This window comes from Papio anubis, chromosome X (genome assembly GCF_008728515.1).
Source record: "Papio anubis isolate 15944 chromosome X, Panubis1.0, whole genome shotgun sequence".
In the NCBI taxonomy this organism is placed as follows: Eukaryota; Metazoa; Chordata; class Mammalia; order Primates; family Cercopithecidae; genus Papio; species Papio anubis.
The window spans coordinates 125854191-125867767 of record NC_044996.1 but is presented as its reverse complement, the minus strand read 5'-3'; the positions used below and the strand labels follow the sequence as shown (position 1 = coordinate 125867767).

At 41.2% G+C, this 13577-nt stretch overlaps 1 protein-coding gene across 11 annotated transcripts in view; it reads right to left on the bottom strand.

Moving 5' to 3' along the window:
* The window catches only part of SH3KBP1 (SH3 domain containing kinase binding protein 1), a 355843-nt gene that overhangs the window by 149119 nt on the left and 193147 nt on the right, over positions 1–13577 (bottom strand). For 6 of the 11 annotated variants that reach the window (XM_021933129.2, XM_017953931.3, XM_031660481.1 and 3 more), the window contains one exon: positions 7159–7364. In XM_021933129.2, coding sequence (XP_021788821.1) covers positions 7159–7364 — 206 coding nt within the window. Of the gene's footprint in view, positions 1–7158; positions 7365–10941; positions 11017–13577 lie in introns of all 11 variants that reach the window. The other 5 variants (XM_017953930.3, XM_021933130.2, XM_021933128.2 and 2 more) reach the window with 1 other exon arrangement.

Here is a 13577-nt window from a genome sequence, read left to right as displayed (position 1 = left end):
AATACAAAAAAGACTACCTGGGATACATATGAAAATATTTAAATTCTCTTACTGTAATTTGGCTAATTAAAAACTTGATTAGTGACTCTCATTTATACACAATTTTAATTCTAATTATCTGTCACAGGTGAAAGCTACAATGTGGATACCATAAAGGCATTAACTTGGGTGACTATAATTCTATAAATGAGATTCAAGATGACAAGAGTTGAAAAAGAGACTGTTACAAACACAACACCTTTTAGAAAGTGTAGACAGAATTCAAGAGAGAGATGTCAGAAGTCACTAATGGAAATCAGCTAAGACAGGAAGACCATGGGAAAGAAGCTTCTTGAAAGATTTATCTGTAGGGAATCCAGTAAACAACCAACCTGGTAAACCATGAAGTTTAGAAATCTCTTTTCCAGCAAGGCAAAAAAGACTGCTTTTTCAAATAATTAAGTCGGCCAAGACTGGTAGTGCCTAAAGGGCTAGGACATGGAATCCGCTGGCACCAAAGAGCCAGCATTATTCTATATAAAGCCATGTCAGGTTAGGTCCTGAGACTCACTCGAGTATCTGTAACTTACCTATCCATGTGTAATACCTGACACTCCTTTCCTTAAGTGGTTGGTCAGAAGTGATCATCTAAGTGACTCATAACAAGGGAAGGAGTTTGGAAAAAGAGAGTAGGGCCAGGCTGGGGTCACAGGAAAATAGCCTGATGAGGAAATTCCCTCTCAGGTCCACAGGTGGGAGACAGAGGTACCAGCTGCACTCATGAGAAAACAATCCTGTCTGGGCTGCCTTCTTGCTCAGAGTCTTTCAACCCAATCTCTAGGCTGATGACTCTGAAACCTACATTTACAGTTCTCTCCCAGTCACCAGACTTATTTATCCATCTGCCTGCTGGATGCCTCTACTTGATACAGTGCCACAAGAAACTTCCAAATCCAGCTAGTCTAACCCATGTCCTTCCTCCCCAAATATCTTCTTTCTCCAGTGTCTCTAATCCGAAAATAGTACTCAGCTGCTTAAGCCAGTTGCCCTAGGCACCATCTTCAAGTCCTCCCTCTTCTTTATCCCCCACATACTATCAAACTTGATTCTATCTTCAAAATATTTCCCCAAACCATCCATTTCCCTCCATGACAATAGTTCAAGCTGTTAAAACATCCCTTACCTTGATGTCCCCTTCTATGTAAAGAAATTCAAATGGATGCTCTCTGGACACAATTAGACACTCCTGCCATTCTCTTCCCCTTTATGTATCCTTCCCTGGGAGAGTGAAATTACTTATCTGATAGGTGAATTTAAGAAAAATATACTGGGCATGCTCAGCTTAGCTCTTATCTTTCCTCCCCTTGGAAGTCAGCCTTCTGTGCTGTTCCTCAAGGGGCAGGTTCTTCTATCTCACATTGGCCTGAGTTAGTCCAATGTTGCTGAGATTGTGTGGGCAAATCTGTCTAATTCTGGGAATCAGCTGGCAGGCCCATTTGTCTCTCACACTAATCTATATCTTCCAACTTTGCCTTCATCAGTAATGACATGCAGTAAAACATATGCATAGCGAGATCACAAATCATAAGTGTTCAGCTTGAGAACATTTCACAAAATAAAATAAGGTCTATACAAATAGAGGGATATACCATGTTCATGAATTAGAAAGGTACCAATTGTCATCAAAAGTATCTACAGATTCAATGTACTCTCAATCAAAATTCCAGGAGGGTTTTTTTTTTTTTTTTTTTTTGATGATGATGATGGGGGATTGACAAACTGATTCTAAAATTTAAATTAAAATACAAAGGGCCAAGAATAACTTAGGTAATCTTGAAGAGGAATAAATACCTAGACAGCATAGAATGGGCACAAGGAAAAACAGACCCACAGAACAGAGTCCAGAAATAGGCCCACTTATATATAGCCACTTAGGTTATGACTAAGGTGATAGGGCTGTGCAGTGTAGAAAGGATGATCTTTTCAATAAAGAGTGCTGGGTCAACTGGATATCTATAATGAAAAAAAATCAGCAAAATACTTTGATTATCCATTCACTCACTCATCTAATTAACTGGTTTAGAACCTAGATTTGGAGTGGGGGGCTATTTATTAGGAAAGCCAGTATGTTTCTGTTACCTCTTTTGAATTTTACTCACCCTGTCTTCTGTAATCCACTCCCCACACTGCAGTTGGAATACTTTCTCTAAACCACCTATCTGATCATGTCACTCTCTTGCTTAAAACACTTTGATAGTTTCCCATTGCTCTCAAGATCAAGTCCAACTTCTTAATAAGTCTCACAAGACTCTTCATGATCTGGGACCTGCTTCTTTCCCCACATCCTGCTGGAGCCTCTACACATCATCTGTGCTATCTCTTTCACCCTTCAAGGCATTTATAGATGTTGCTCTCCCTACCTTAATAACTCTATGCCTACTGGACCCATGGTTTTCAGCCTCAACATCACTTCCTGTAAGAAGCTGGTAAACACACACATGAACGAACACACACCTTTGAGCCTCCCTAATAACTCACCACTTCCTGCAATGCCTGAGGGCTCCTACAGCACAACACTGTGTTCTCAGCCTGATTATGGCATTTCCTATACTCTATTATTATTGTTTATTTACTTTTCTGTAGCTCCCTGAGGGCAGTGACGTGGTCTCCCTCACCACTATATCGTCAGTACTGAGCATAATTAGTGAGCACTCAATACATGCTAGCTGAAATGAGTCACATTTAGAAAGTATTTTCAGGTATGTATTTTTTAAGTTCTGTGAGGTAGGATAGGTAAAAAAAAAAAAAAAAAAAAGTATTCCCATTTTACAGATGGCCCAGCTGAGGCCAACTTTGCCGAGGTCAATCAGCTAGGACGATAGTACTATGGCCCTATAATTTTCTAAGGTTAAACTTGGTTCATCTTTAGCCACATAGCATTTTCCATTATTTTGATACAGCACATACTGACATCCGAGCTTGGTTTAAATGGTACATGTTTCTCCAAGGTTCTTTTTTTCCCCCCATTTAACCTATTTCAAGGGAAATTTCCAACATACACAAAAATAGAGTGTAATGAACCCCCATGTATACACCATCCAGTTTCAACAAATAACAACTCATGATCAACGTCTCCTCTATGCTCCCCTCTTTCATCTTCTGGACTATAGGAAGCAAGTCCCAGACATTAAATCATCTCAGCTATAAATATTTCAGTTAAATGGTACATTCAACAAATCATTCAGAGACATACCCACTTGGTGGTATTTAAAAGATTCATAAATGGAATCCTTCCTTATAGCCTGATAAGAGAAGCAAGAATACCTACATGAACTATTTATTCACAGTTGGTGGAGGGATGTTATGCAATATCCTTCCTGGTATATAATCTAATCATTAACTCTGGGTAGGGTAATATAGATTAAAATATAAGATAAGCACAAGATTATCTACTGACTCAGAAAAGTGGATCTTAATACTTCACAAACTTAGCCAGGTATGGTGGCTCAAACCTGTAATCCCAACACTTTGGAAGGCCGAGGTGGGTGGATCATTTGAGGTCAGGAGTTCAAGACCAGCCTGGTCAACATGGTGAAACCCCATCTCTACTAAAAATACAAAAAAAAATTAAGCTGGGTGTGGTGGTGTGCGCCTGTAATCCCAGCTACTTAGGAGACTGAGGCACGAGAATCGCTTGAACCTGGGAGGCAGACGTTGCCGTGAGCCGAGCTTGTGCCACTGCACTCCAGCCTAGGTGACAGAGCAAGACTCTGTTTCAAAAATAAATAAATAAACTTCACAAATGAAAAGTATAATATGATGCTCACATCTGTTAATAATGGTCAGATTCCCTTTTTCCCTCATCCAAGTTATCAAGCCAGACATTTCAGAAGGCCAACTGTCCCAGCCTGAGCAGGAGACCTACTTGAGCCTCACCTACTGAATGCTATCACACAAGATCCAATTTGTGCTTCTAAAAATCAAAACAACGAGCTCAATTCTCAAAGGAAGCTTTCTTCCTTAGACATAAATCTTAGACACAAAACCATCTCAAAAGTGATGAAAGCCAGGTTGTATGCTAATAAAACAGTATCACACTTATTGGCTCTTGTGCCAGGTTGTACAATAACATGATGGATCCATAAATCTATGCAACTATCCGTGGCGCCAACAACACAGGGTGGAGATAGTTTCAAATGTCTTAGATGTTGTAAAAATTGTCCACACCCAGAAAGCAGGCTGGGAAGTTTATGTTTTCCCCAGAGGCTCCACATGAGAAATGGGTTTAGGGAGCTTCCAGCACATGGTTTTTCTGCAGACAAATCAGGAATCAAGATGCATACACAAATGCATACACACACACACACACACACACACACACACACGTCAAATATCCCTATCTGAAATGCTTGGGACCAGAAGTGTTTTGGATTTCAGAATAATTTTTCTTTTTGCATTCTGGAATATCAGCAGAATACATCCAGGTTGAGCATCCCTAATCCAAAAATCCGAAATCCAAAATGCTCTGATGAACATTTACTTTAAGAATCATATTGGTCCTCAATAAGTTTCGATTTTGCAGCGTTTCAGATTTTGGATTAGGGATGTTCAACACCCATGCGCACACACATATGTGTGTCTGATGAAGTTAACACTTCATGGCACCAATATCAATGCAGTAAGTCAACTCTCTGCTTCACAGAGGTGCAGTGAACTATACAATTGATATATTTTCAACTATACAAGTGCTATATTATCTCACCCAATACTCTCATTCTAGAGATGTCTGTAATCTCTAAAGTGCAGCATTAACATAGATTTTAATATTATTCATTCAACAATATTTATTGAGCACCTACAATGTGCCATGAACTGTTCTAAGCACATAGATTAGTAAACAAATAAGTGATAGATACAACAAAAATAAATCTGTTAGAAGATGGTATGTGCCACAGAGAACAAAATATTTAGTGCCAGGAAGGGGGACGGCGTGAGGTTTCTGCTAAGATGGCATGGAGGAAAGGGAGGCAGCCGAGTGGGCAGGTAGATGCAGAATGGCCCAGGCCGAGGAGACCACTGCAGCAAATGCCCCCCGTAGGAGTGTGCATGGCATGTCTGAGGAAGAGCAAGGACCCAGAATGAAGAAAGTGAAGGGAGAGCAGTGGGGGAGGAAGTCCCAGCAGTAATGAGGATCGGGTCCCACTTTTTTTCTCAGGAAAGCCTTGGCAGGGGTGTGAGCAGATGAGTAGCATGATGTGACTTGGGTTTTCAAAGGTTCTCCCTGGCTTCGCTCTTAAGACTAAACTGTAGGGGGATGGGGAGAAGCAGAAATCACTATGAAGGAGCAGTGGAAGCGATGAGACCTAGGTGGATGATGGACACACTTAGGAGGCAGAGCTGAGAGAAAGAGTCAGGGACAACCTAAGGGTTTCTGTCTTGAGCAATAGGAGTGGGAGATGGCACTGCCTTCAACTGAGATGGGGAAAGCTGTGGGTAGAGCAGTTGGAGGAGGATGATGAGTTCAGGTTTAGGCAAATGGATATGAATTTAAGATCTTCAAGTGGAGATATTGAAGTAAGCAGGCAGTTGGACAGCTCTGAGGTTCAGGAAAGAAATGTACTGGGATAAAAACTTTCAAGTATTATATTTGACATTGACACTGCTATCAACAGTAATTCAATTTATTATTGGTAGCTAAAACTAATATTAATAGCAATAATTAAAGTCATACACACACACACACACTGTCCTCCTACATGAAGAAGATAAAGGCCAGGAATCATAAAACAAACAAAAGGAATAAACTGTTTGCTGACTGAGTCAATGGTCATTTTCACTTCAACCACTTGAATAAAATGAAGAAAAACTGCATCCATTGTTCCTTTCCAACATGGGGACTTGCTCTTTTGTAAATGTTTACGGGAATCTGAATGTGACCATATGAAACAGAAGTGAGCTCAAGAGCTGGGACACTAGTTTTCAGATCTTGAAAAATATATATTGATTGCTAAAAGGAACAATGCTGGCTGAAAGAAACTTCAACATTGAAAAAAAAAAGAGTTTAAATGAAACAGTTTTTAATTTCTAGGTATCTGCCCTTTCTGCCTGACTCATCTCTAGAGGGATTTAGTGTTCGAAAAGTTTCCTTTTCAGATTCTGTTTCTAATGCATGTTGACACTGGGCAAGGTTGCTGAGGGTGGGTAGAGGGGTGGATGTCCTACAGCTGCAGAAGATGATGCAACCTTTAAAATATTATCCCACCAAAAACAAACAAACAAACAAAAACACTTAAAAGTCACCCATAAACCTGAATTAGAGAGGTTGCCAATACCCCATTCCCCAAATCTGCTGGCACAGACGTCAAAGCAAACATTTCAGCAGTAGATCAAATTAACAAACATTCCTTAAGCACAGCACGAGTGTAGCTTATTATAATCTGGAAAATTCCACGGTATTTATCAACTCCTAAGCAAGGCTACAATGCTTAGAAGTATACCACAGTAGACGTCATCGGCAGCCACAAGCGCGAGGGCTCTGGGTGTGTTGCTGTGGTAACCACGTACTCAGCAGCAACATGCTGCCTGCCTCTTGCTAGCCCAGAACCAGAGGCAGAAGCAAACAGCCAGCTTCCTGAAGGGAACAACGCAGGGAGTCACAGCACAGGCCATCTCCATCATTCACACCCACAGGAGACTTCCTTTAAACAGTCTGACATTATCTCCAACTAACTCTTAGAGAAAAGGTGCACAATTCCTTCACTCTAGTGCAGAACCACAGTCAGCACACCCAAGCACAAAGCACTAGAGAAATGTATAAGGAGAGGAGAGAGACCGGACAGTGTCTGAAAAGTGTCAGGGTCATGCACTTAGGTGGGTCCAGGAATAAGGGGTTTTTCTGGGAAGCAGATAGAGAAGTGCTGGTCCATTTGAAAAGTCATCCTGAGAAACATTCCCTAGAGAGATCAGCAAGAAAGAAAGCAGCAAACTAGAGCATGAGCCTTTCGAGGGAAGTCGTTCCCACATAGAGGGAGAGCTAAAAAAGGAGACAGGACAAACAGCTAGTACATGAGGACACGGAAATCCTAAAAGAGGAATTGGAAGCTTCCGGCACCAAACCCCACAACGTACTTCTGGATATTCCACATTATGTTGAAATCAAATAGAAACTGTCGAACATACCTTTTCCACCGGAAGAAAGTCATTTTCTACTTCAATTGACCTTGGTCTTAGTTTGATTGGCTTGTCTTTGAAAATGTCTCCAAAGCCCACTCCCTTAACTTTCTTGGGCTGGATTGCTGCAGTTGCCACTGTCCCGTTGGCACCTTCAGACTTGGTGCTGCTTGAGTCACCCCCATCACTCTCAGAGCCTGTGGTTTCCCTTAAACCTGTCAAGAGGGGGAATGGGGAGAGAAAGAGCTCAGAAATCAGCCAGAGCCCTGAAGAAGAACTTCACAACCGGCCAGGAACCACCTCTAAAAGTGTGACTGGACACAGGATAACTTGCACTAGGCTTTTGTATTCAGTATGTTGAGTAGTTTGACTGGCTCTGAGTTTTGTTTGATCTCCCCATTCCTTACTTTTAATTTTAAGATGTGAATCAAAACAACTTTTCGGCAAATCTAATTCCAAAGCAGGTATCTTCGTACATGTGAAATTCACCCCTCTTTAGCCGGGAGCCTAGTTTTGATCCAAATTTGTTTTGCCGTAGCCTGTGCAATAGTAACCCTTCCCACCCACTTTGTCGCCTCCCCACCCAGTCAGTACCACATACTGTACCTCCAATCTCTATGACTCATGTCAATTAGCAATTAGCAATGAAAGTAACATTTCCTAAAGGGAAACTGTAAAGCTAAAAGCCATTTAAACAAATTAGCAATTAAAGAAACCACACAAAATTATAACTGCCAAAGAATTAAATCTTTTTGGATGGCTTCACAAGGAATAAATGCATGCAGACATATTTCTCTAGGAAAGCATTAAACCAAACTTGACATTAAGACGGTTTCACTAGCAAGATGATCAGGTTTGTTAAAGAGGGAAAGGAAGCCGTCCTCCCAGAGGCCAGAATCCCCCAAACCTACAGCCCTTCTTCTCTCCTTTAAACACCATTGTTTTCCCAAACCTGAATACCTTTCCAAAGAAGAACATGGGGGACATGATACTCTTTCTTTGACCTTCTGTGGCATGTGTTTGGAAGTCATAAAATAGTTATCAGCAAGACAACATGGACACTTACCTCCCCAGATTCTTTTTTTCCCAGGCTCTGCCCATAATCATGTTCCTAAAAGGAAGAGCCTATTTGTGTCTAGTTAATTTCTGGGTGTACATTCTTCCTTTGATGGTCAGTATATCAATTATGCCATAAAAGGGCAGGATTCAAAGAATATTTTATGGAATACTAAACTCTATCATTAACCTGTCTCTGAAAGCCTCTAGAGGTGTAGAATAGCTCCTGAACATTTACTACGTAACTCCTGATCATAACCATGCCCTTGAAAGGAAAGTACGCCATCAAATGTTGTTCTCTATTAGCCAATTGTGCATTATCTTCCTACAGGTAAGGTGGCCTCCTAGTCCATAAGAATGATACACCAAACACTTGCTCACATAAAATCTCATAAAATGTTGAAGTCATTCAAATAAGGAAGTCTCAGTGCAGGAAGAAACTGTTAAATGAAAACAGACAAAATATAGAAAGGTCATTATAAACTGCTAACATGTTTCAGAATCAAATCCTTAAAACAATGGTTTTGTTTGTTGTTGCTGCTGTTTTCCATAAAATGGTATTTTTAAGCCAAAAGGTGGGGGAGGAGGAAGATCCCCGGTGTACATTTTAATTAACTGAAAACCAGCATTTGTGAGCAAGAACACAGGACCAAATGAGGTACAGCCCACAACAAGGGGGTCGGCTGCAATTCACAGGACAGGATTAGAGTGTGTAAACATCAAGAAACCTCCCCCCATTAGCTATCCATTTGTGTGCTTATCTGTTCATTGTTTTTGCAAATATCCCTGCTGGAGATACAATTTTGGAGTCTAAATATTGTATTACTTCCCCCTCAACATGTTCTCATTTTGCCGTATGGATTCTTTCTATGTGATAAATGACTTGTATATTCCTTTCTGGCTTGGAAAGAGCCATTCGAGGGTGAAATAACGAAACCATTAGTGGAAAGAAACCATCACCACCCCCGTCCCTCAGCACGCTCCTCCCATCACCACCAGAAGGCAGCAGGGCAAACAGATTAGGGCAAGTCTATTTTAGTTTTTCAAAGAGAAGGGTTCTTCTATCATTCACCATTAGCTAGAACCATAATATTTTCAGCCACTGCCATCCTCATTTCACTGAGCTTCTGGTTTTTGGGATTTACTGTCTTCTGGGCTCATCTTAATATGTTTATATGAATCACCGTGAGAAATACTCTACGTTACACAGGGAGAAGTTGCACAGTCATTCAACCACACAAGCACGGCCCGGGAAGGAAACACACGGCAGATTTTTCTTCCAGAACTTCTGGAAGGCTGGTTCTATCACTTTTAAGTGTATAAATTAAACATCTAACTATCTGTGTTGGTAAAAAAATAATTCAAAATCTAGTTCCTTCCCTTTAGAGGGAAAGAAAGGTGACTTTTCATTTTCATGTTCATTTGGTGATATATCTTTTAGTGACTCATGCCCATCATGCACGTTATCCCATAAAATGTCCCCATGTCAGGCCCAGAATGCCAGGTGACACGCTTGGGTTGTGCAACCCAGAGTGTGGACTGTGGATAGGGGTTGGTTCATGAAGGGCTCATTACAGGTAGGCAGTGGTGAGAGAACTACAGAAAGTATGGTGACTGGGGCGATGCTTTAGTGTTTTAACAGTGTGCACTGGTGTAACTTCCAGACATGTGGCTGGTGGTGGAGTCATCTAAATGAACAGGGCACAGAGCAATCTAGGTGCTGTCAAACTCCCACGGTGAGGCACAGGCGGCACACTGCATGTGTAGTGAGGTCATGTGCAGTAGGGCCAGGCACCTTCCCATGGTGGAGTGGTAAGGAGAATAAACTTGACCCCAGTTTGTGAAGCATGGCTCTGGTGCTCATGTCTGAACTTTCTCTCTCATCATATCCATGCATATATGTATGTATGCATACATGTATATGCACACTAAGCTGGATGCTTTTCCTTCAAGGTGAAAAAAAAGAAGAAAGCCTCCTCAATTTTGTTTCTGAAAGTCCTTTAACTGTCCAATTTTGTGGAATGTACCCAGTCTTCCAGCATTGATCAGTTGAGATCCATGAGACATTTTTATCTATTTTCAATTTAACACTCACATGGATAGAGCTTACTGTGTGGCAAGAACTGTTCTAAGGGCATCTCATTCATCTCCTTCCCCTCAACTTTTGGCAGCCTTATTTCACAACACAAAAGGCTACACATTGGTCCTGCCAAAAAAAGTCTGCCATGTGGTGACTGGCTGAGTGAGCAAAGCAAAATGCCATTTCTGGCATGAACTTTCATGCCAAATTCTTACTTCTTTGAACCACACAATGACAAAATGGTTTATTGGTTTCCAATGACCCACTCATAAAAAGCAATAACCATGAGAGGTTGACATCTCTGCAGGAAGCCATCTTACACCACCCCAGAAGCCCAGAGATACTGGTACAAATACATATGCCATGACAAATGCTACTGCTCCTTTGTTTGCACGTACAGTTCATGCACGCATATCACATACATGATAGACGCAGAAAGCAAACAAAAGCGCTAGGGGATGGTGCTGGGAATGCTTCTTAGCACACACCAAGGAGATGGCACTTATCTCAGACAAGTAAGTCCATGTCCTTGGGTCAGAAATTCGCACAGACACTTGGCATAAGCATGAGCAGCTCAGGAAAGGGCAGCTGCATCAAAAAACACAAGTACCCAGATCTTATCTTTACAATTGCCTTCTGCTGTTAAGGTCACTCACTGTAATAGCGTCTGTGGCCCTCCGTCTTTCCCGGTGCAGCTCGGTACAGAATTGTCCCTTCAAAGGTAGTCTTTCCTGACAGTGAATGAGAGAAGAGAAGGGGAGAGAAAAACAAGAGAGCGGGGAGGAGGGAGCAAATGATGGCAAAAGAAGGAAGAGGAAGAGTCTTTAACTGAACTTGCCTTCAATGAATCTGCTGCAAGAGCTTCATCCACAAAATTAAGTAGAGACCATTAAGCAGGATTTTAAGAATTTTACAGAATGAGCCCAAAGTCCCCATGCAACCAGTATGGCATGAGCACCCAGAAATTGGGGCTTGCCTCTGCAAATGACTGGCATGTACATTATGCCCAGTTTAAACCTGTAAGCCATTTCAACATTGTAACTTAAAGAATAGGAAAACTTCAATTAACGAGAGGGAATCCAATCAAATGGACTCCTTAATTAACTCAATTGTACAGCACAAGCTCCTCTTTGGAGACTACGACCTATGCATAATACAGATTTAGACACATTATCCTTTATCTTCTACCCCTAGAATTCTCTTTAAAAGATCTGTCACCCTCAGTACCTTTAAGCAAGAAAATGTATTAATATACTGGAGAGCGGGGGTTCACCACTAAGGATTGAAACCAACAGTGGCATCCATATAAACATATGGGGTTTTCTGCTTAGCACCAAGGACACCAGAAAACCCTATTTCTCAAAACATCTTAATTGGGATTCTGTTGTGTCAGTCATGAAACTGTACTTAAGCATGAGGACATAGGACTCACCCAGTGTCAAATGTGTCAAATGTCAAATTATCTTTTTTTGCTGTTACAAGTAGAGATTATCAATTGCATAAGGCTGAACCCTTGGCTAGAGCCCAAATACCTCTGGAACCATGAGCAACTATACAGAATACACACATACTGCCCTGGTTTGAGTGTACTTCAACCCACCCTCCCACACCCACCCCCACACACACCCACATACATGCACACACACAAAGGCCCTACAGAGAGTACCACCAACAGGCAAAATGATTTGCTAAAGGCAAACTCAATTAATAAACATATTACTTTAAATTATCTGAGAAATAAATTATATTATGGCTTGTTAATTAAATATTCAAACTGGAGGCCAGTCATACAGCTTCCTAATAAGTCTGGAGGATGAAAAAGCTAGGCTACATTTACAGAGAAGCAGGGAGTAGAACTAAGTGAAGGGAGAGAGCAACTTGTCTCACTTCTTAGAAACATTCCATGTTAAAATGGAAAACCCAAGAGAAACCACACTGTCAGCTTCTGGGCCTTGGCCCTCCCCATATAGGAAAGGAATTGTGAATGATCAGACCAACAACTTAAATGGGATCAAGTATTTCCAATTTCCGTGTCCTACAGCCATGGTGGTATACCCTTGTTTTGAAATGCGTCCTTTTTGACAGATGCATTCTATCCAATTAAAGCAAAAACTTAGGCATTCAAATCACTGGCTGTGTAAGAATAATCTGAAGACTAAGAAAGTTTCAAATGTTCTTTCTAGACGTGAAGCTCTTGAGGACTTTGATGACAAAAGTGGAGCAAGTAACAGTGGCTAGTTTTTATTCGAGCAATTTTTTATTCTGCTTAACTTCAATCATTAAGTTACCAGTAGTCATCAGAACACAGCTGTTTTGTGAGCTAGGCCCTCTAAAAGTTAACAGCAGCAGTCCTCTCAAGTGTCAGAAAAAAAGGAAGTGTAAGAATTTTTAAAAGGCAGTATTTCGATAATGTTCCTCCAAGTACACTAGAACTTCCATGTGTTCTTCCCCAAGACCAAGTCTGAGAGTCACTGAGGTAGACCATGGCTGTGATGTCTCTGAATGGTCAAGCCTTTCTGCAAAGTCTCTCTGTGCACTGGCAGCAAGGCAATTTGAGATGTAGTCTGGGCTGGGGCTGGGTGAGGATACATAGGTGTCCTATGTGAAGAGCAAAAGACGCAGCCAACTGGAAAGGTTATGAATATGAGTAATGTTGATCTTATTGGGGGAAACAGTATACTGTCACTGTTAAATATTAGTACTTGAAGGCAGTAAACACTATAAAAGGGAAGAGTTTTAAAATTTACACACAAAACCATACACTTACGCTAGCATCTAATTTTGCCTGAAACTATGACATCAATTTGCTCATCATTCTTCATTGCTAATAGAACATCATACTCCAAACAAATACCATCTAATATTAAAAAGAAAAAAAGTCTAATGATGCCACAGAGTGGGATTTGTCAGACCGGCTTTCATTTTTATACGCAAGGGATGTTGAGCAATCCATTTCTTACAGCTAATGAAACACAATTATTTCTGCATCATGGCAGTGGTTTGCTATACATTTTTTAAAACCATCTCTTTTTTCTCTCTTTTTTTTGAGACAGGGTCTTGCTCTGTCACCCAGGCTCGAGTGCAACGGCACAATCATAGTTCACTGCAGCCTTGACCTCTTGGGTTCAAGCAATCCTCCTGCCTCAGCCTCCTGAGTAATGGGACCACAGGCAGATGCCACCATACCTAGCTAATTTCTATTTTTTGTAGAGATGGGGTTTAACTATGTTGCCTAGGCCGGTCGCAAACTCCTGGGTTCAAGTGATCCTCCCACCTCAGCCTCCCAAAGTGC